This window comes from Theropithecus gelada, chromosome 13 (genome assembly GCF_003255815.1).
Source record: "Theropithecus gelada isolate Dixy chromosome 13, Tgel_1.0, whole genome shotgun sequence".
In the NCBI taxonomy this organism is placed as follows: Eukaryota; Metazoa; Chordata; class Mammalia; order Primates; family Cercopithecidae; genus Theropithecus; species Theropithecus gelada.
In genome coordinates, this window is record NC_037681.1 from 51,299,494 (window position 1) to 51,321,620 (window position 22,127).

At 50.1% G+C, this 22,127-nt stretch overlaps 1 protein-coding gene across 6 annotated transcripts in view; it reads right to left on the reverse strand.

Annotated features, from left to right (window-relative positions):
* Positions 1 to 2,910: 2,910 nt before the first annotated feature.
* Positions 2,911 to 22,127, reverse strand: part of GALNT14 (polypeptide N-acetylgalactosaminyltransferase 14) — a 228,590-nt gene continuing 209,373 nt past the window's right edge. For 5 of the 6 annotated variants that reach the window (XM_025354777.1, XM_025354780.1, XM_025354776.1 and 2 more), the window contains 4 exons: positions 17,815 to 17,898; positions 17,195 to 17,339; positions 4,655 to 4,774; positions 2,911 to 3,504 (listed from right to left, as the gene is read on the reverse strand). In XM_025354777.1, the coding sequence (XP_025210562.1) occupies positions 3,346 to 3,504; positions 4,655 to 4,774; positions 17,195 to 17,339; positions 17,815 to 17,898 (508 nt within the window). In that variant the 3' untranslated portion in view covers positions 2,911 to 3,345. The remainder of the gene's footprint in view (positions 3,505 to 4,654; positions 4,775 to 17,194; positions 17,340 to 17,814; positions 17,899 to 22,127) is intronic. The other variant, XM_025354781.1, reaches the window with a different exon arrangement.

A 22,127-nucleotide genomic window follows, 5' to 3' on the forward strand; every position in this document is an offset into this window, starting at 1 on the left:
AGGGGCTTCTGCCACACCTGGCCACTTCGTCACCTGGCAGTATGGTGAGACCGCTCTAAGGTGATGACTCTCCAAGCGTGGTTTGAGGTCTAAATCTTGTGAACGCTTAAGATCCTTTGAGTGTCGGTCTTTTTTATTGACACAGGCTGATATCATTTGACAAACTTTCACCTTCACTCACAGCTACTGGTGACCTACTAAGTGGGCTAGTCCCGGTTACTACATTTTGGCATTCAAACTCAATATTCGGAGTTGACTGAGGGCTCTCATTCAGCATCCACCAAAACACCAGCCAGCCAGGGAAAGCTTGGCCATGCACATTCTCTGCTGCACACTTGCAGGCAAAGGCATCCCTGGGACTGGAGAATGTTACTGTCCCATCCAGTGATTGTCAGCTTTGCCTTGAATTGGTAGAGGTTCAGAATGGCTGCTTTGCTTGCCTTTAAATCCCCAACTCGTCTTGCTTTGGCTGCATCACCTTCAGGTTAGTGGCTGGAGAGCATTTGGATATCTCTGCACAGTTGTAGAGATTCCTGTTTGCACCATCAGAGTTTTGAACCTCCATTTTCCATTAAGGAGGCTTTTTAAGACGCAGGCGTGGCAGCTCACATGAGAGCCATCCTACCTCCTTTAGCAGATTACCCTCCACATCCTTTAAGGTGACTCTTCATTATCATCCCAAGGGCTTTGGCTGTAAGAGGGAGGCCAGGGAGCCAACTGAGCCACATCAAAATAGGCTGAGATAAGGTGCATTTGCCCCTCTGAGGCCGAGGCCTTTATTCCTCTGCCCCCATTCCTTTGGGTGTTTGAGAAACACCCGATGCCACCTGCATTCTGTGACTTTATAGGGGTAGTAAAACGTAAATAATGTCACTTGTCTCAGACAAGGAGTAGTTTTTCTTTTTCTTTTCTTTTTTTTTTGAGACGGAGTCTCGCTCTGTCGCCCAGGCTGGAGTGCAGTGGCGCGATCTCGGCTCACTGCAAGCTCTGCCTCCCGGGTTCACGCCATTCTCCTGCCTCAGCCTCCCAAGTAGCTGGGACTACAGGCACCCGCCACCTCGCCCGGCTAGTTTTTTGTTATTTTTAGTAGAGACGGGGTTTCACTGTGTTAGCCAGGATGGTCTCGATCTCCTGACCTCGTGATCCGCCCGTCTCGGCCTCCCAAAGTAGGAATAGTTTTTCGATCATCCATTTAGGAGAACACCCACTGAGAGGCTGAAGTGCCCAGCCCAGCGGCGGGGATAAAGAAGAGATAACTTTCTTGCCACCAGGGAGCTCAAAGACAGGCACATACACTGAGGGCAACAGAGGACAGATGAGGACAATCCTAGGCTCTCTTATATTTATTCCAGTGCAGTACCTGTTTCACTACATAGGGGAGAGGTTGCTGGTGAATGTGTCTGTTCTCATTCTTCTCTGCAGGCCTGGTTTCAACTATGTGGACATAGAGCTTAGGAGTCATCAGAATGTCTTCTATAGATAGCTATATTTACCCATGACCTCTCTTCCTTTTCCCTGTGTGGAGCGAAACTGCTTCAACAAAAGAGCCACATCCTAACTACGGGAGGCCACCAGGGCATTGCAGAAACAAACAGATCCAACACCGAAGGAGCTTCTGGGGCTGCACACACTCGACTCTTTACTTTCCAAGTCTATAGCAGTCTGCAGTAATGGATTTTATAATGATGAGCTTGAACTAATTCCCAACACTGAAGGGCTTTCTGGATGAAGGGGAAACGGATACCTGCTTAGAATATAATAGTTCCTGTGGTTGGCAGATTCTAAAATGGCTCCCAGCAATCGCTGCCTCCTGATCTTAATTCTTTCTTTTGAGTGCGGGCTACACCTGATACCTTGCTTCTCTAAAATAAAATATGCCAAGAGCGAGGGCAAGTAACTTCTAATTGAGATGAGTTTATAAAAGACCATCTTGGTGACACGCTTGCCATCCTGGCTTGCTTACCTGGGTGAAGCAAGCGGTGATGCTGGAGAGGCCCACATGGCAGAGGACTGAGGGCAGCCTCTGGCCGACAGCCTGTGAGGAACCAAATCCTGCCAACAACTGCTGAGTGAGCTTGGAACAGATCCAGCTCCATCCAGTTGAACCTTGAGATGACGGTGGCCCTGGCCAACACTTTAATGGCAGCCCTGTAAGACGCCCGGAAGCAGAGGATCTCACTAAGATACACCTGTATCCTTGACCCACAAAAGCCATGTGAGAATAGATGTGTGTTGCTTTAGGCTGCTAAAGTTCGGGGTCATTTGTTATGCAGTGGATAACAAAGTCAGTTACCAAACATCAGGTAGGAAACTCACCTGGGCAGAGAAGGGATGGGCGTATTTTGGGAACTTCATATGGATTGGTTCTTCTCTTAAACCCTAGTTAATAATAATGGACAACAACCATAACCCATTCCCAGGGCACACCAGTAAGCTGGGGATTTATTAGAGTAAGAAACTTCTATGCCAAAGGCCATAGGCCATAAAGCCCTAGCACCCAGAGAGACCATCTAGGTAGGGTAGTGTTTTCAACCAAGGAGTGGTGTCAGAATCAGCTGAGATGTCTGGACCCTACCCCACACCTACTGAACCAGGATCTCCACAGGGGAGCCTAGAGCCTCCAAGTTAGACAATTCCCCAGAATGAGGCAGGTGTGTGTGCATCATCAATAGAAACCCCTGATCTGGTCCCACTCTCCCACTTTGACATAACAGGAAATGGTGGGCCAAAGAAGTTACATGTCATTTTAAGATCCCACAGCTAGTTGGTGGCAGCCCAGGATAAGGGCACAGGTCTCCCGTCTCCCTATCTTTGTCCACTCTGCCACAGGTGCTCCCCACCCCCTACCCCTATTCCGTGAAGAGCTCAGCTTAGCCCTGAGCCAACATAAGAAGAAAAGAGCAAGAGATGTCCAGAGACAACTTCTAAGGTTTTCTTTATTTGTTTTGAAAACAACCTCCATTCTTCATCTCTCAATGTAGTCCTGGCCTAGTGACAAAGAAGGCTTTTCTCTCTGGCCTCCAGAGAGTGCTTCCTTTGTAAGAAAAGGAACAACAAACACTTCCCATTAGGTTTCTGTCTCCAGATACCAATCAGGAAAAGACTGGCCAGGGCTGGAACTTAACGGCCTTGAGAACATGTGGGATTTGTCTCTGAGCCCCATTGGCTTGTGGTATTTTCCTCTGTCCTCCCTGAGACAGTTACTCCTATCCTGGCGGGGCTCTGCCTCCACCTCCCAGTCCAGGATGTCCGAGGTGGTTGTGGGCTGCTTGCTGCCCAGTTTCCAGTCTGTTCTGGTCCAGGGAAGCACCACCCCGTGGCCCTTGCTGCTTCTGGCAGGGGTCCTCAAGAGCTCACCATGTCCCAGTGCTGGCTCATGAGTGAAGACTCACATGGGTTGACGACGACTTCCTTGCCGTTCTCGGTGCCATCACCAAACATATCTGTATCGAGGCAGAGGTGGGATGCTATGTGCTCGATGTGGGAACCAGTTCTGGTCCATTGCTGGTAAGACAGAGAGGAGAGTGAATGAATGAGTTCTGGCATTATCAGAAAGGTAGGTACCTCATGTCTAGGGTCACTCAGAGACTTGATTTTATGGTTTCATAAGCACTAAAACTGTAACTAATTGCTCTGCCAGGTATTATTGTTGGTTTCTTTTTTAAAATTGGATTAAAAAAAGTTAAAAGCAAAATCAATATGTTTACTAGGAAAACTCATTAGGAGGCAGTAACTTTCCAAGCAGTAGCCCAGAAAATGTGAAGCGTGTTAGTCACAGGAGCAACCTAAGAAATGGTCTACATTCAGCATCTGCATGACGGCAGGGAAGTGGGGAAGAGCTGGGGTGGTGGGAGCAGCGAGTGTGATGGCAGGAGGGGCTGGGGGCTTCTTCAAAATGTGTCAGCACACGAGGGGCCAGAGCAGAGAGGCGGGTCTCATGCAGCAGGTTCTCACACTTGACCTCGCACGACAAAGGAGGGACTGGACACATCAGGGGAAGCACCCCGGAGCAGGCACTAAGCACATTACTGCCAAGAGACAGTCACAGCTGCCCTGCGTAGTGGACCTCCTCAACCCCATTTCAGAGAGGAGGAAATGGATACCCAGAGAGGTCAAGTAACCTGCCATGGGTCACACAGCCAGTAAACCATAAAACAGGCATTTTAATCTTGTTCTCTCTAACACCAATACCCAGTTGGCAAGAAACTGAATGGAGACATCACTTTGCTGCTAGAGGAACTGGGCATTTGATGTGCCCAGAAACCTAGGAAGTTTGGGGGACACACTGCCAGAGCCCAGGGCCCTGAAGGCAAGGGTCAAGTCTTGCTCATCCTTGTGACCCTGAGATCCTTGTTTGGGATCCCAGGTGGGGAACAGAGCAATGACAGGAAAGTAGAAGATGAACGGGCATGGTGTGGTCAGTGGAAATCAATAGGCTTTCATGGGGCAGGCTGACCAGTGAGGGTGGATGTTGCCATTGCTGCTAGCAACACAGAAGGGGTCCTAGGTAGCACTTTCCCTCCCTCTCCTGACCTCTCTTATCAACTCTTCCTCTTCTAACAATTTCTCTCTTTTCCTGCTCATGATACTAAGCCCTAAACAGGCAGTCACATTACGGAGATGGCCATATCCCAGGGACCTGCTGAGCACTTACCTGTCTGTCATCTCCATTCTTGCAAAGGACAAGAACCACTGGGGCGCCAGGGAACAAGGTGATGACTGACAGGCACAGCTCCTCCTGGAGGATCTGCTGGGTGTATGTGAAGGCCCACACCTGGGGAGAAAGAGACCAGGAAGGTTTGTTCAGGATCTAGGAAGCCACCACTCAAGGGATACAACCACACCTATGGGTGTGATTAGCACAGGTTGATAAGAAGCACCAAGGGTCCCAGTAGGCAATGATCACCAAGGTTACATTGGAAAATGCTACTCAAGTGCCACAGACTCAGAGGTCATATCTCCATGGAAATCTCCCTCCCGTACCCCACGAAGGGGCCTGGGCCTGGGCCATTCAGGCTGCCTCTGGGAGTCCTGAACAATTCTGGCCTTTGGGCAGGAGCCTGAAAAACAAACCCAGTTGAGTTGTGTGCTCCACAGTTTCTGTCTGGAGAAAACGTCTTGAGGGGGTATGTTCCTAGCACTTGGCATTTCAAGCAGCCACCTAGCAGGTCAACTCCCAACCCCTCCATACCAGATACCTTTAGGCTGTCCCCTGTTCTTTGAAAGGGAGTCTGAGTCAGTGTCTAGAGCACATGAGAGTTACGACAAGAGGCAGATGGAAGGACAAATGGAACAAGTGTTCCAAGGGAATGAATGAAGAAGGGTTGAGGGAATGAAGAATGTTATGAGGATTAAAATTGTTTCAGGAGAGTGCATGTGCCAGAATAATAGATCTTTTGGACCCTGAGCTCTTGCAGGGAGAAAAACTGAGAAATTGGATTGACAAGCAGAGTTCTGTTGGCATCAGGAAGAAGGGCATGCTGTGTCGTTCATTATGAGAAATGATTCCAACACTTTCCCTCCAAAGTCCAAAGATCACAGAGTAACTGTGGCTTATGAAGCCACAAGCACTTCCCAGTTCTTAAGTCAGTGGGGCAGAAAGTGCTGGTGGAAGCAGTTTTATTCCCAGGTTGTAAATAAGGATAACATTTACCCCTTGCCTCCATCTGGGGGCAAGGAAGATGATTCCTGAATTGGGTCCCCTGGGGAAACTGCAGAGGATCCTTTGAGGGCTGTATCTATTTTCACTACATCCCTGAAACACGTTGACCCTGAACCTCTGGACCAAGTTACTCATTGGCTACTTCCCCTTGGCCCAAGAATGAAAAAAGTCCACTTAGCAGGTCAGCCCCCTGGCCTGCTAAGGACAGGTGTCTCCCAGGCAGACGTGGTACTCTAGGACAAGGTGTCTCCCAGGCAGACGTGGTGGTCATCTGCCTCTTGTTCTGCACCTTCCCTCCTGGTCCCCGGTCCTCTCCTGACCTCCACAGGCTGCTGAAAGACTTTATTGTTTTCTGGGACCTGGGTGGTTCAGAGGAACCACTCCCATAGGCTCAGGACCTTCTGCTGTCCTGAATACGTCCACCTTGAGTCAACCTGACTTGCTGGACAATGACGCCTGGCTCTCTTGATCTGTGACTCACCAGCCTAGCAGGAGAATGGCTCCTGTGTAAGGATTCTTTTATCCCTTTTCAAACTGCTGGTGTTGGGAGAAGACCTAGATCAGAAAGTACTCGCTGGGGAGGGATGCAAATATAGATGAAACAAGACTGTCCATGAGTCTTGTTCTTACAGCAGGGCAAGGGGTGTCCATGTCTAGAGGGTGGGCCCCTGGGTGTGGGCCTAGAATATTCCTTGGCTTGTGGGGAGGAGAGAGAAGGGCGTTCTTTATACTATTATATAGTTCTTTATACTATTCGACTTCTGTATCTATAGATACTTGAAATTTTCTATAATAAAGTCATGAGATACATTCCTTGGGACATATCAAGAAGTTCTTCTCTGGCCCTGTGAACATTACATTCTACACATCCCATTTGCCTTTCTCCAAGATAAGCTGAAAGGGGAAGGAAGTCTGTCCACACAGAGGTGGTGCAATGACCAGGCTGCTGCTGCTGCTGCTAATAAAAGCTGACATTTATTGAGTGCTTGTGATGTGCCCAGTATTATCCTGACAACTTTACACAGATTGATTAATTTTCATAAGAATCCTATTAAGTAGGTATTACTATTATCCTCATTTTATAGATGATGAAACCAAGGTTCGGAGAGGCTATCCAACGTCATACACCAGCCAGTGGCCCCCACACCAACTTTCTCCAGCAGCTCTGCTCTTGCTGATGCTGGAGAGTCAGGGCTGGCTCTGAGCTCTTTGAGACAACTTAAACTGGGGAGAAGACACCTGCCCCTGAGATTCTTCTTCCAGGTTGTAAACATTAAAACCAAAGATCAGCTCCACCTTGACAGGGGAGAGTGGCAAGAGATTCTTCTTCTTGGCCAGTTTCCAGTGACAACCTTTATGAAAAGATGAACAAAGGTTGTACACCCTTGCCAAGGTCTGGGGTGGGGCAGGCCAGAGAATAGTACCCTCTCTAGTAGAGTAATTGGGCCATGAGTATGAATGGAGGCCCACACTCCTGATTCTACACCAGACCATAGGATACACACAGTGCTGGCTTCTAGCCTGAGTAGCCCCCCTTGTCTTCCCGCATCTTGGCTGCATATCCAAGCTGAGTCTTCCCCTCTAAATGGTCTCCCTTGGACTTGGGGATGTGTACTGAGACACAGTCCACCCTCAGAGACCCACGCAGGGCTTTGAATTAGGCTGGGGCCATTTGAGTGGGGGATTCTGAAGTCCTAAATATCCAGAATGTGATCTAGAAGGTGGGCACCTGGGTGTGGGCCTAGAATATTCCTTGGCCTGTGGGGAGGAGAGAGAAGGGCCAAAAAGTCAAATGCAACAGTTGGACTACCAGGAAGCCATATGCCCTGAGGTCAGTACAACTGACCTCAGATTTAGACTTCTCACCATTCTCTGGAATGAGGCTAAAGAAACAGTCACTGACAGGGGAAGACGAAGTTCATTCCTTCTGACCCATTACCTGACTGTAGAGTCTGTAAGGAACCACAGATTAGTATTTCAAAAATAAATCCTGCCATTATCTTACAGTCACCATCATACAATGACATTGTGTTTTTTGTGTTAAAAGCATTAACTGATTAAATATAAAAGCCTCTTGTGAGAGCTCACTTTGCAGTTCTTCTTTTTTAATATCCTAGGGGTCTCAAAACTGGAAGTGCTGGATGGGTGGGCGGGTGGGCAGTTCTTTTGACATCCTCGACCCTTGTTGTCCACAGATGCCTTTCAGGAAGAAATGCATTTGGGCAGCTGGTGCATCTCCAGGCTAAGGCCTGATGAAAACATCTCAAAGACCCCCAAGGAGAATGTGTGAACATGCACAGATAATGAAGCCCTCATGTTAAGTGGACTTTCCATTAGCTGGTATTTCCTGGCATTTCAATAATTTAGCCTCTTCATGTCCCAGAGGAAGGCTGATGTCTGGCCACATCTGAAAGAGGAGAGGAGGGAGGAGAAGCAAGAGACAGGAGCACGCAGGCGGGAAGCAAGGAGAGCATTTTCAGATTTCCATTCTGCAGCCTGTCAGACTTCCCAGAAGGGCCGTGATGAATGGGTTTATTAAGAGAATCCTGCAGTCAGAAACCGACTCCAGGAAGGCAGCAGAGGTTGCTCAGCAGGTCTGGCCTGGATGGCTGAGTGCTGGGCCCTCTGCCGGTGGCTTCGTTTGGGGGCCTGGCAAAAGCCTAGCCCATGATGGAGGTCCTGTGGCAGGCCAGGTCTCCCTAACAGCTGAACAGGCAGGCCTCCACGACCACTGTTTCAGCCCTGAGTGGGTAGGTTAAATGTTAAAGGCTGAAAGGGCCAGTGCCCTTACACAGGCTGGAATGTCACAGAAGCCCACCAAGAGTTTGTCTAGGCTTTTCCTGGGCCTTGAAGCTTGACAAGATAATGAAGGAATTCTTCACAGGACCCGTTTAGGATTAAACAAATGTTATTGGGGGTCTGAAGAAACTCCCCAGACCTCCACAAACAAGTTTTATTGGGGTCTGAAGGAACTCCCCAAACCTCCATGATTTAGCAGGAGACAAGATAATCACCCCTGGCATCGGGACCCATCTAGATTAAGTAAATTTACTGAGGCTCCAGGAGAAGGTCTTCAGGACTCAGGCCTTAGTTATATTAAAAGAAGTTAATCACTTATGTCTTTAGATGAATGTAAACTTACGCTTAGACAAATAGCTTAGAAGGCATATAAGCTCTGAAAAACTTTGTAATTTTGAGTTGGTCTGGCGATAATTTCCAGGTCTTCTCTCTGTACCCGGTTACAGAAATAAACTCTTTTCTTTCCCAGTTCATCTGCATCTCATTATTGGGCCATGAGAATAAGCAGCCCAACCCTCGGTTTGGTCCAGGAACTGTCCCTCTTATCCCAAAGCTGTAGCCATAGAAGGGCAACCCAGAGACTGTCCTGGGGGTTGGTGTGGGTGGCCCTGCCCCCTCTACTGGGATAGGCCAGCTGGGGGCTGAGGAGGAGGGGAGTCACCAGTGAATGAGGAGGGGATCGACTGGGCCAGACAGTCTTAAAACCTTCTGTGCTTGGAGGACATCTCTGGAGACAGCCACTGCTGGTGGGAGCAGGGACGGGACGGGCAGGGGGTCAGAAACCTTCTCTCTCTAGCAGATGCCAGTCTGGCCACAGCTGTGGAAGCTGGGATGCAGAGGGCCACAGCACCCAGCCTGGGGCTTGTGGTCTTGCACAGGATAGCGAAGCAGGGATGAAAGATTGTCTTAAGAGGTAACTAAAAGAGGGCTGGGTGCGGTGGCTCTTGCCTGTAATCCCAGCACTTTGGGAGGCTGAGGTGGGTAGATCATGAGGTCAGGAGTTTGAGACCAGCCTGGCTCACATGGTGAAACCCCATCTCTACTAAAGATACAAAAATTAGCCAAGTGTGGTGGCCTGTGCCTGTAATCCCAGCTACTCGGGAGGCTGAAGAAGAATTGCTGGAGCCCGGGAGACAGAGGTTGCAGTGAGCTGAGATCATACCATTGTACTCCAGCCTGGGCAAAAGAGCAAGACTCCTTCTCAAAAAAAAAAAAAAAAAAAAAAAAAAAAAAAAAAAAAAAAAATGCAGGAGTGAGGACGAGGGGCCCCAGTAGAGGAGCTGGTCTTGGAATGGCCCAGGGTCCCCACCTCTGGTAGGCAAGAAGCAATCAGCCTGGAGCAGCAGCTCTCAACTCTCCCCACTCAGTGGACCGCTGGCAGTGCCTGCAGACATTTTTTGGTTCTATGGCTGGGTGAAGGGGTGTTACTAGCTGCCAGCGGGTGGGGTCAGGGATGCTGCTAAACATCCTATGCTGCACAGGACAGCCTCTCAACAAAGAAGGATCTGGCCCTAATACCAGTAGTGCTGAGGGTTAGAAGCCCTAGTGTCACCTTAAGGGCTTGGACTCTGCAGGTGGCAGGCCTGTATCTGAACCATGCCCTGGCATTACTCACATACCACCTGGGCAGTCTCTCCAAGCCTCCCTTAGCCCATCTGTCAATACTCTCTCCAGGAGGGTTGACACCACCAGGCATGCGCAGGGCAGCACTGCTGGTTTTGTTGTAGTTAGACAGCCAAAGTGACGCCTGCTTGTAAGAGACTCTTTCTTTTTTTTTTTTTTTTTTTTTTTTTTGAGGCGGAGTCTTCACTCTGTCCCCCAGGCTGGAGTGCAATGGCACCATCTCGGCTCACTGCAAGCTCCGCCTCCCAGGTTCACGCCATTCTCCTGCCTCAGCCTCCCGAGTAGCTGGGACTACAGGTGCCCGCCACCGCGCCCGGCTAATTTTTTGTATTTTAGTAGAGACGGGGTTTCACCTTGTTAGCCAGGATGGTCTCGATCTCCTGACCTCGTGATCCACCCGCCTTGGCCTCCCAAAGTGCAGGGATTACAGGCGTGAGCCACCGCACCCGGCCAAGAGACTCTTTCAAGGGCCAGGCCTGGTGCTAGGTGCTTCACATTCATTGTCTGTTTAATGCTCATAATCACAATGGTTCCCATTTTGTAGAAGGGGAGACTGAGGATCAAAGGGGCCAGTGGTTACTCTGGGCAATGCCAGAAGCAGACCCCAGGGTTGATTCTGAACTTGGTCTCTCCTTAGTGAGGTAGGACCTGAGCCACGTATCCAGGGCCTTGAACCTCTTAGTTCATACTGGGTACCTCCACGGTCCCTGAAACATAGCCTTGAAGCTCTCCCTTCAAACAAGGCATCTAGAATGGATGAGCCTGCATTCAAATGAACTGACCTCACGATGCCTCTGGCTCTCTGAAGCATCAGCCGTAGTGACTGTACCAACTGTGACAACAGCACAAGTGTACCTATGGTCATGCTGGGGTCTGCCTCCGCCCCTTCCTGGTGGAGGCTTTCTCTCCAGAGGCAGCAGGATGACCTGGTGGGGTCCTAGACACACCTCCTTCCACTGGAAACTTTGATGGACCCACTTCTGGGGTCTTTATTTCCAGCCCATTCTGTCCTTTCCTCCCATGTGGCAAGATTACACTTATATGTGTGATTAAAGCCCACACTCAGTACATTTTTGTTGGGTCATGTTGTTGGACCCTGGGGTGATACCAGGGCTAGAATCCCCACAGAGCTGCCTATTAACCTGTGAGTTTGAGCGAGTTACTCAACTCTGTACCACAGTTCCCTTGTATGTAAAATGAGGATGACATCAGTCTCTAAGAGGGTCACTGCAAGAAACAAATGGGTTAATACCTATCCCAGAGTGGTGCTTTCCATTAGCAAATGCTCAATTGCTGTCTGCTGTGTTGACGATGGTGACCAGGGGAAGCCAAGAGGAAGAGAGACGACCTTACAGGCCTTCCTTTGGAATCCTGCCCAGGAGCTATGCTGGAGGCAGGGATGGAGCCATTCCCAAGGCTGTGTTGAGAAAGCACAGGAAGGAAGGGTGGCATCAGGCAGGGGTGGTGGCATCTGGCAGGGAGGGTGGCATCAGGCAGGGAGGGTGGCATTGGGCAGGGTGGATGGTATCAGGCAGGGAAGGTGGCATTGGGTAGGGAGGGTGGCATCGGGCAGGGAGGGTGGCATCAGGCAGGAAGGGTGGCATCGGGCAGGGAGGATGGTATCGGGCAGGGAGGGTGGTATTGGGCAGAGGGTGGCATCGGGCAGGGAGGGTGGTGTGTGGGCAGGGAGGGTGGCATTGGGCAGGGAGGGTGGTATCGGGTAGGGAGGGTGGTGTGTGGGCAGGGAGGGTGGCATTGGGCAGAGAGGGTGGCATCGGGTAGGGAGGGTGGTGTGTGGGCAGGGAGGGTGGCACTGGGCAGGGAGGGTGGTATCGGGCAGGAAGGGTGGTATGCGGGCAGCCTGTCCCGCCAGCAGACTCAGGTTCACACACCTCAAGGCACCAGTGCCAGTCCAGGTTAGGAGGAGAGTTTATCTTCACCTGCCCACCCAGGGTACCCACCTTGCATGCTCCACAACCAGTAGCCCACACACTGGGAGACAGGTAAAATGATGAGCTAAAAATATGTTTTATGTTTTTCCCCTTTTTTTAAATTGGGATGGAAACTAGATTCGTGCACCTATATTCTTTCTACCTTTCACAAATATTTTTCTGGATCCAATAAAGTTAAGAGGAAACTTGTTAACCTGGAGACTTCTCGGGCTTCACATGTTTACAAACGGATGATGTATTTCTCTCGCATTTCACCTAAGGCATCAGTTTTCCGACATCTTCAATACACACTCAGATTAAACATTTTGCTCCCAAGGTTGACAAGCCAGCCAAGAGAGGGAGGGAAGGCAGGGTGAGGAATGGATAGGGCTGGGGGTGGAGCAGCATCGGGAGCCAGTGTCAGAACCAGAGGACAAAACAGTCTCGTTTCAACAATAAGGATGCCCCAGAGCCTGGGGCTCACCGGCCTGCAGAGAGTGTGGGCAGCTAAAGCTGAACTCAGCCCTTGGTTCCCATTCTCTGGTGCTTTTACTCCACAATTGAGGACCCTAGAGTCTCCAGGCCAAAAGGACCAAGTCTTATTAAAAAAACCTGTGTAGATTTCATCCCTGGGTTCGTACGTGGTCCTGTATCCCCAGCCAGTTACTTTACCTGGGACTTTGCTTCTTCACCTTTGACCTTGTCCTCTGAGGGTAGACTATATTCCTAGTACACACCCCTAGGCCCAAGGGGGACCATTTAGTGGGGAGTGACCCAGCTTGGATATGTAGCCAGGGTGTGAAGAAATGGGGGCAGGCAAGACAGGAAGCCAGCACGGTGTGTGTCCCACATTCTGGTGTGGAATCGGGAGTAGGAGCCTCCATTCATGCTCTTCCCAGTGCCCACAACATCAGGGAGGGGACTACTCTCTGGCATGGTCCTCCAGCCTAGACCCTGACATGGGAGTACAACCTTCGTTCATCTTTTCATAAAGGTTGTCATTGGAAACTGGCCAAGAAGAAGAATCTCTTGCCACTCTGCCCTGTCAAGGTGGAGCTGATTTATGGTTTTAATGTTTACAACCTAGAAGAGGAATTTCAGGGGCAGGTGTCTTCTGCCCTGATTAAACCTGTCTAAAAGAGCTCAGAGCCAGCCCTGACTCTCCAGCATCAGCAAGAGCAGAGCTATGACATGTGACCAGATTCTCCAAATCCATCTTCACCCTTATTGGTAGGATATGACTTTGGGTAACCTCTCCAAACCTTGGTTTCATCATTTTGACCTCGGCCCCTATCTGTACGATGGGATAATAGCAACATCTACTTAATAGGCTTTTATGTCACTTCCCTGATATGGCCTCTCAGAGACAAAAGAAGTGGGAGCAGAGAAGACTGAACAGACCATGTTTAGGGGTTTGAGGGGCAGATATGACTCCCTCTGGACAGGCCAGCAGGCAGGACAAGTAGGAGGACAGAGGTGGGAAGACGTGATGGGGGCAAAACAGCTGTAAGAGGAGAGAATGCAACAAAGTCCAGTGTTAGCAGAAGGGGTTGGGAAGCGGGAAGACAGGAATAGTAGTTTATATGGGAAGGAGGAGTGGACACTGAAAAGAAGAGAAAGGCCATATAAGTCAGTATATACTACACACACATACACACAGGCACACATACTCAGGGAGATTATCTTAGCTGGCCTGGTCATGTGGATTTCTATCAGTCCCATGTGGGTTTAACACCTCCAGATTACTTGGAAATGTATCTGAGTCATGCTGTGAGCCCTGGAGGGCAGGGGCTGTGTCTCACCCAGCATCAGGCCACCTTGCATCTCAGCAGGAGTGGTCCCTGGACCGTGGTACACTCTGTGAAGTGGACTGAGCATTGTCCTGTCATGGTGTATTCCCCTAGCACCCCACATTCACACTGTGGTGACACCAACCCAGTTGTTCTCGCCAAGGCAGAGAGGAGGGGCAGCTCAGTACCATCTTCCAGAGAAGATGCTTTGCTCACGCGTAGGCCATGCCCCGGATGAGTGTGAGTTGCCCAAAGATGACTGTTGTCCCTCCCCTTTTTCACATGACAGGAGGGTCATCTGGGATGGGCACTATTACCCTCTGGTCAAATAATGGCCTGACAACTCTCCTTGGGGCCAGGGCATTGCAGGGCCCCTCTCTGAGGCCCATAGAGACCTGGCTCCTTTCCTCCCACTTCCTTATGCAGCCAAAGGCGTCACATACCAGAAAAACCCCCTATTCTGCTGGAAACAGACCAAGCACACTCCTGCCCCAGGGAAAGGAGGAAGACAACACTCTGGCTGCTGCCTACCAGCACTGCCCACACACAGATTCAGAAGAGAGGGATGTGTGTCACCTACTCACAACGTTTTGCAAAATGCCACTTGGGCAAATTATGTCATTCTCAGCCAAGCAGTCACGCCTAAAGCAAAATCAACACCTCAGTTTCCTTCCCCTTTTCCTGTCTGACTCAAGCAGCTCCCCCCCCGCCTTACTGAAGCAGAGATATGGGTCCTGGAAAAGCCACCGCAAGTTGGAGCTGGGTTGAGATGCCTCAAGTACCAAGGCCAAGAGTCTGGCTTTTGTGGTAGACACTAGGAGCCATCGATGTCTGTGCTGAGACTGAAAACAATGGATTAGTGACCACATGCAACGTCAGGGTGGGGGCAGGGCTGCAGCCAGGGCAGGAGAAGCAAGTGGAGGCTGTTGCCATAATCTAACCCAGTGGCTCCCAACTGGGGTGGTTTTTCCCTCAGGAGGCATTGGGTCATGTCTGAGACACTTTCGATGGCCGTGACTTGTGTTGACTTGCATTGGGGGAAGTGCTGCTGGCAAGAGTGGGCAGAGGCTAGGGATGCTGCTAGACCACCCACAACACACAGGGCAGCCCCTACAACAAAGAAATGTCCAGCTCAAATGTCAAGAGTGCTGAGATTGAGGAATGCTGATCTAGCATAAAGAAGTGAACATGGGATCTAAGAGCAGCCCTTCTGAGAAACGAGACAATGAAGGGTGCAGGAGAAAGAACAGTTGCAGGAGCTGGACCAGGCTGGAACTGGGGGTCCTGGGAGAAGGGGGTCACGTGGAGAGAGCTAGTGGGACGAAGGAGGCAGCCAGGGTGCCTGACAGGTGCTCATGGCCATCTGTTGACTTGAGTCACAAGTGAGTTCAGTATGGCCGTGGACTCATTCAATCAGCCAGTGTTGACAGAGAGTCCAGGTGGGAGATCTACACCTGCAGATCTGCAATTCCCAAACCTCTCCTGAGATCTCATAGCATCCTGTTCCCCAGCACAAAATGCAACCGCTTCAGCACCTGCAAATCTGCAATTCCCAACCCTCTCCTGAGATCTCATAGCATCCTGTTCCCCAGAACAAAACATAACCTCTTCAGCATGGGAAGAGAGACCAGGATTTGGCTCCTGCTTCCTCTCCAGCCACACCGTCTGCTGCTCCCTCCCCTCACATCCCATTCTCCAACCCTACTCTCCCACAGCCCTGCAAAGGCAGTATCCTCGCCAGCGTCCTTGCTCAGCTCCAGGTCTTTCCTGGGCCACCCTTTCTTCCCTTCCCAACCTGGCCTATTTCTACTCATCTCTGAGAATACAACTCATTTCCAAGTCCGGTTGGAAATCTTCGCTGAGCCTCACACCTAACTTGGATGCCACCTCTTGCAACTTCTATGGTACCCCGGACAAAACTCCATCCAGGACAGAGATTACATCATAATGGCTACTTTCTAGCTTATTTTTACTTTAGGCCCTTTGAGGGGTCCTTCAGGCCTGCAACCTAGTCTTTCATCTCTGCATCTTCATAGTTAACAGGCAAGTAGCTGTTGAATAAATAAATGAATTCATGGATAGATAAAGATATGGAATTTGTGAATCAACAAACAGGAAACTGTCAAAGCTGGAAGCATGAAAAAAGTCTCCAAGAAATGGTTTGTAGAGAAAAGAACAGTGAGCTGAGAATCTTGGTGAATACCCGCCAGAAGGGTATGAGAGTGGGGGTGAGGAGTTAGCAAGGAAAACAGATGAAAGGAACAGGAATGTAGGAGAAGGGGGATCGCACTGAGCCACAGAGACAGGTGAGAAGCCATAGATAAATGCACTTTTTTTTTTTTTTTTTTTTTTTGAGGAGTTTCACTATTGTTGCCTGGGCTGGAGTGCAATGGTGTGATCTCAGCTCACTGCAACCTCCGCCTCCAGGGTTCAAGCGATTCTACTGCCTCAGCCCCCCAAGTAGCTGGGATTACAGGTGCGTGCCACCCTGCCCGGCTAATCTTTTGTATTTTTAGTAGAAACGGGGTTTCGCCATGTTGGCCAGGCTGGTTGTGAACTCCTGGCTTTAGGTGATCCACCTGCCTTGACCTCCCAAAGTGCTGGGATTACAGGTGTGTGCCACTGTGCTTTAATGCAGTCAACAGGCCGAGTGCTACAAGACAGGCTGTGAATTTGTCCGTGACCTTTAAAATAACAGTTCTAGCCTCAGATGGGAGAAGACTGTCCGGAAAAACATGGCAGGGAGGGGAAGGTACTCTGTCGATGAATCAAGTAAAGCACAGAAAACCTTTCAGAGAAGGGACCACAAATGGTCCTGCAGACTGAGGGGAGGCAGGAGATGCAGAGGTGAAGCTGGGGATGAAGAAGGATGCTGCCCAGAGACAGGGTGGTGGACAGTGATGGTTTTACGAAATCTGATGTGATTACCTGCCAGTCAGAGCTAAATCAGCTGGGAGACTCACAGAGCAGGCATTCCGTCCTGTCCCAGGAGGCAGTGTCACCCAGCGGCAGCCTTCTCCCGCTTTGCATTTCACATCTGCAAACTAGCTGTGCCAGTGGCCTTGCCTGACCTTGCCCACGGTTGCTGCCAGCAGGTAGGACACCAACTACAACAAACTCATTAAGCTCCTGCTAACTTAATGGGCAATTTCCTGCAGGCAGGATGCTGCCTGTTAAGCTGTCTTTCAGAGGAACTCTATGCACTTGGAAAGCAAGCAGTGTGAGCACAGTGGCAGAGTCGGGGGACGACACCTCTCATGCTCCACTACTGATCTCTGGGAATAAATGGGCATCTGATGTCATGTAAGAGCAGGTGATGGAGGCGGAGTCATCTGGCCGCCTCCCTCTACTGTGACACACGGTCCTGTATGCCCAGCCAGTTACTTTACCTGGGACTTTGCATCTTCGCCTTTGACCTTGGCACAGGGGCTCAACTTTAGGTTTGGGGTTTCTTGGTTGTTCTGCCTTTGAGATTCCAGGCACTTCTGTCTCTGTCGGATATTGCCCTTCTGGATGGAGGACTCCTTGGGGATGCTAGAGGAGAGTCACAGGGAGAGAGGAGAGTCCACTGCTCATTGGATTAGCAAGACTACCAGCTGGAGAGGGTGGGCAGCGTTCTGAGAATGGCAGGGCTGGGTTGTTACAAAAGATATGCACAGCTCAGAGAAGGGCAGGGTGCCACTAAGAATGAGGCGGCAAGGAAAGACCCAGGAACCACAGATGGGAATGAGTGCCTGCAATGGAGCTAGTGTCAGTGAGTCCATAAGCCAGGGCTCAAACGCAAGCAGGTGAGAAATACTGCTACTGGCTAACAGCAACCCCTCATGCTACTGATTCAGTATAAGGTCCCTCCTGGTTTTAGGGGTGAAGGGAGCCAACTGGTCTTCTTAGACCTCCGATATACATAAAAGCCCTTATCTAGTTGGTCACTGTCTGCCTCTTCTCCAGACCAAGCCAGCTGAGGGCCTCTCCTTTCAGCCAGCCAAAGCTCCACAGGTAGGACGGATACCTGAGTTCAGGGTAGACATTCTCCAGGTACCACTTGAAGCTCTGGCAGCGCAGATTCTTCCTCAGGTCCAATCTGCTCTCAACACTGGGGGCAACGGGGTTGTGGACACACACAAAGACAAAACACAGCTGTCAGAGGCAGGCGCCAGCAACGCCAGTCCAGACTGAGAGCACAAAGCGCAACTCATAGCCATGCTCTGTGCTCACATCTCTCTGGAGGGTGCTGGGGAAATTAAGCAAGAACAGATTTCTATAACTGCAGACAGAGCTATGGAAACACTTAGCAATATCTCACAATGGTGCAGTAATGACAGCGAGGACTGGTGCTTTTACTTGAAGATGGAATTTGGGGGTGTTTTTCCTTTTCATTCGAAACAAAGCTGCAAGAACATTCAGTGTGTTGTCAATAATTCACCGCTGGGGCTCTGGGCCTGCTTAGTCACAATTTCTCTTTGGATTCTGCAGCCGAAACACCACTCCCCGCTACCCCAGCCTCAAAAAACCCTTTTATTTCACTGTTTCTGGGGCCTGGTCATGTGTTTGTTCATCAGATATTCATTGAACACCTACTGTGTGTCAGGCATTATACCCAATGTGGGATACTATGGAAAGCTTTTGAACAATAGGCAAAGATAATGAAATAACCCATCACAGCCCAGGTGACATAGGATGAGCAGGAGGGATCTATGGGAACAACTCAGAGGGGGTCCCTTGCTTGTCGGGTCCATGGTGGTCAAGGTAGTAATGGTGATGCTGGTATCTGGAAGGAAAAGGGGACATTATCTAGACAAACCAGAGGTAGGGGCCCCTGCTAGAGGCAGTGGGGAGAGTGAGATGAGCACATGTGAAGACATGAAAGAAGCTCTGCGGGCAGGAAGAGTGCTGCAGGGTCTTAAAATAGATGTGTATGTGAATGTAGGGGTGGTGATTTGGAAGAGCAGAAATGGGTGAGTTGAAAGCAAAGACAGACCATAAAGGGTCCTGTGAGGCACTGCCAAGGAGTTTGGACTTGTTTAAAGGGCACTGGGATGAAACTGATGGGTTCTAAGCAGGGCAAGAGGTGGTTTGTACTTTGACAGCATCTCACTGCTGGTCCATAAATAGGTCTGATGGGAAAAGCTGGGGCCAGGGAGGGTAGTGAGGAGGCAGCTGTGGAAACTCAGGTGCTGATCATGCTTTCAAATAGGGAAGTGGGGGGTGGGAATGAAGAACGACAGGCTGAGTGCCTCCACACCTCTCGGCACCCACCTAAGTTACATCCATGTCTTGTTCTTCCTGGGCAGACACATAGAGCTGGCCTTGCTTCCTGTCCAGCTCACTTCCTTCCACTCCCCACCTCAAGATTGTACTAGAACTTCTTCTCATAGAGCACCAACCACAGCTCATCACCAGACTCTAAGCTCCATCGGGATGGGAAGGATGTCAGGTTTCTAAAATGCTGAATATTGGGTGTTTAGCAAGGGCCTGCATGCTCACTGCATGATGGTGCAGTGTTACCAAGACTTGGTGATCATTTGGATGGGAAAGAGAAGGAGAGGGATTCAAAGTTGACACCTAGATTTCTGACTTGGGCAACAGGTGCAAGGAAAACTCTTCACGGGGATGGGAAATATCAGATGAGGAGTAAGTTTAGGAGCAAACGTCATGAGTTCAGTTTAGGACTTGTTGCGTTGGAGGCGCCAGGGAGATATCCTGGTGGAGGTGTCCAGTGGATAATTGGATAGAAGGGATTGGAGCTCAAAGGATAGGTTTGGCTGACAAATAGAGATGCAAATATTAGCAGCATAGATATAGTGCTTAATGCCAGGGAGAATATGTAGTCAGAAGAGGCTTTCTAATGGACCTTCCAGCAAGACCACCATACAAGGAGTAGGAAGAGGAAACAGCCTGCAAATGGGACCAAGCAAGCAGTGCCTAGCAGCAGAAGAAACGCCATGCCTGCAGAGTTCTGGAAGCCTAGGGACCGGGGGACACCAGAGGGGCCGGGGGAGGGAGACAACTCATGCTGATGGGGCAGCGTAAGAGGACAGTACAGGGTGCAAGGAAGTCACGAGGGAGCCAGGTGGGAGCAGTCTCAGGGCTTGTGGGCCAGGAGCGAGGAGGGGAGTGGAGAGAGGAAAGCAGACCACTGCTTCATGAAGCTGGGCACTGGAGGAGTGGAAAAGACAGAGCGTGGATGACGAGCAATGTTGGACCGAAGGAGGGTTTTTGTAGTTTGTTTTCTTTCCTTCCCCTCCTATTTTTTTTTTTTTTTTTTTTTTTTTTTTTGAGACGGAGTCTCGCTCTGTCGCCCAGGCTGGAGTGCAGTGGCCAGATCTCAGCTCACTGCAAGCTCCGCCTCCCGGGTTCCCGCTATTCTCCTGCCTCAGCCTCCCGAGTAGCTGGGACCACAGGCGCCGCCACCTCGCCCGGCTAATTTTTTTGTGTTTTTAGTAGAGACGGGGTTTCGCCGTGTTAGCCAGGATGGTCTCGATCTCCTGACCTTGTGATCCGCCCGTCTCGGCCTCCCAAAGTGCTGGGATTACAGGCTTGAGCCACCGCGCCCGGCCCCCCTCCTATTTTTTTTTAAGATGTAAGACATTTAAGAAGTTTAAATGGTGACGGGCATAATACAGCAGAGGAGAGACCAGGGATCAGGGAGAGAGTGGAGGCACCCAGAGGGCAAAGCCCCCTAGGAGCATGGTTCCCAAACTTGTCCCCATGTTAGAATCACCTGGTGTGGGGTCTTTAGAAAAATTCTACATCCCAGGCCACACCCCAGAGCAAGTAAACCAACTCTCTGGAGGAGGGGCACAGACTGCAGTCAGTTTGAAACTCCCCAGGGGACTCCCATATGCAGACTAGTTTGGGAACCTCCTTGGTAGAACCTTGCTTCTCGAATTGTGGCACTCAGGCCGGGAGCATTGCATCACCCGCAGCTTATTAGAAATACAGACCTCCAAAGTCAGAATTTTCACTTTAACAAGATCCCCAGGAAATGTGCTTGCCCATTAATGTTTGAGAGGCCCTGCGCCAGGAGGCAAGAGGAGATGAATCCAGGCAGTGGGAACTCGATAAATGTTGATTTATGAATGAATGCAGCGATGAATGGTGCATCCGGAGTACAGGTGGAGGGATGGAGACCACAGCAGGAAGCACAGCCTGTCCTTTGAGACAAGAGACAGAGAAGGATGCTGCAGATGCAGTGAAGTTAATGGGTTGGTTTGTTTTGGGAAGTTGATGTCATCTATTTCATCTGTAAAACAGAAGGTGTCATCTGCTGCTAGCGAAAGAGGGGGGTGGACTAGGGGCTGGGAAGAGTGGAGATTTAATGAAGATCGAGGGAGAACGCTAGCTAGGAGAGGCAGCAGGGCCAGTGGGCAGACTGCAGGCCTTGCTGAGACTGACGACCATGGTGTATTATTAGTAGCACCAGCTGGCATTCCCAGTTCTGTTCAGCAGCCTGTGTGCACTGGAGGACAGGGTGCAAAGTCAGATTCATCCAAGGTTGAACCTGGAAGAACTGTGGGGATGGTGTTGCTGGATGGACAATAGCACAGAAGGTCTGAGGACAAGACCTTTTAGTTCAGTTTTTAAAAGAGTAGAATCCAAGCTAGAGAGGGAAGGCAGTGAGGGGGATGTGGTTGATATGGCCAACAGATTGGAAGTTCCGATGAGGACTGAAAATGAATGCCTTGGAGGTTTGGAGTGAGAGAACCTGAGGGGCGGCATGGATTTATGGTTTCAGAGGTGCAAACCATCTTGGTGGGTTCTGATTTAATCCTCCCACTCAGTGATGGGTTCAACCTATGAAGTTTAGGCTGCAAAAAAACCCATCTGCTCAACAGCCTTCATATGATGAGTGGGTGATGTTAGCATGACAAAAAGCCGTTGGTTGCCCCCAAAGAAACATAAATGATAGCATTAGTGAAGGTGCTATTTTTCTCTAATCAGCCCCGGGCTGGGGAATGCAAGGTCATTCCAAGTTTTGAAATCAGACAGGTGTGGTTTGAGCCACCATCCCCCTCTGCCATGGTGTCATCTAGGGCAAGAAGCTTAACCTGTAGAAGCCTCAGTCTCCTCATCTGTAAACCAGAAGTCATTATACCCATTCCTCAGAGTTGGGAGGATTAATGAGATGCCTTATGTAATGGTATCTAGCTTTTATTTATTTATTTATTTTTAATTAATTAGTTTATTTTTTTTGAGATGGGGTCTCACTTTGTCGCCCAGGCTGGAGTGCAGTGGCATGATCTCAGCTCACTGCAACCTCCGTCTCCCAGGTTCAAGTGATTCTCCTGCCTCAGCCTCCCAAATAGTTGGGACTACAAGTAC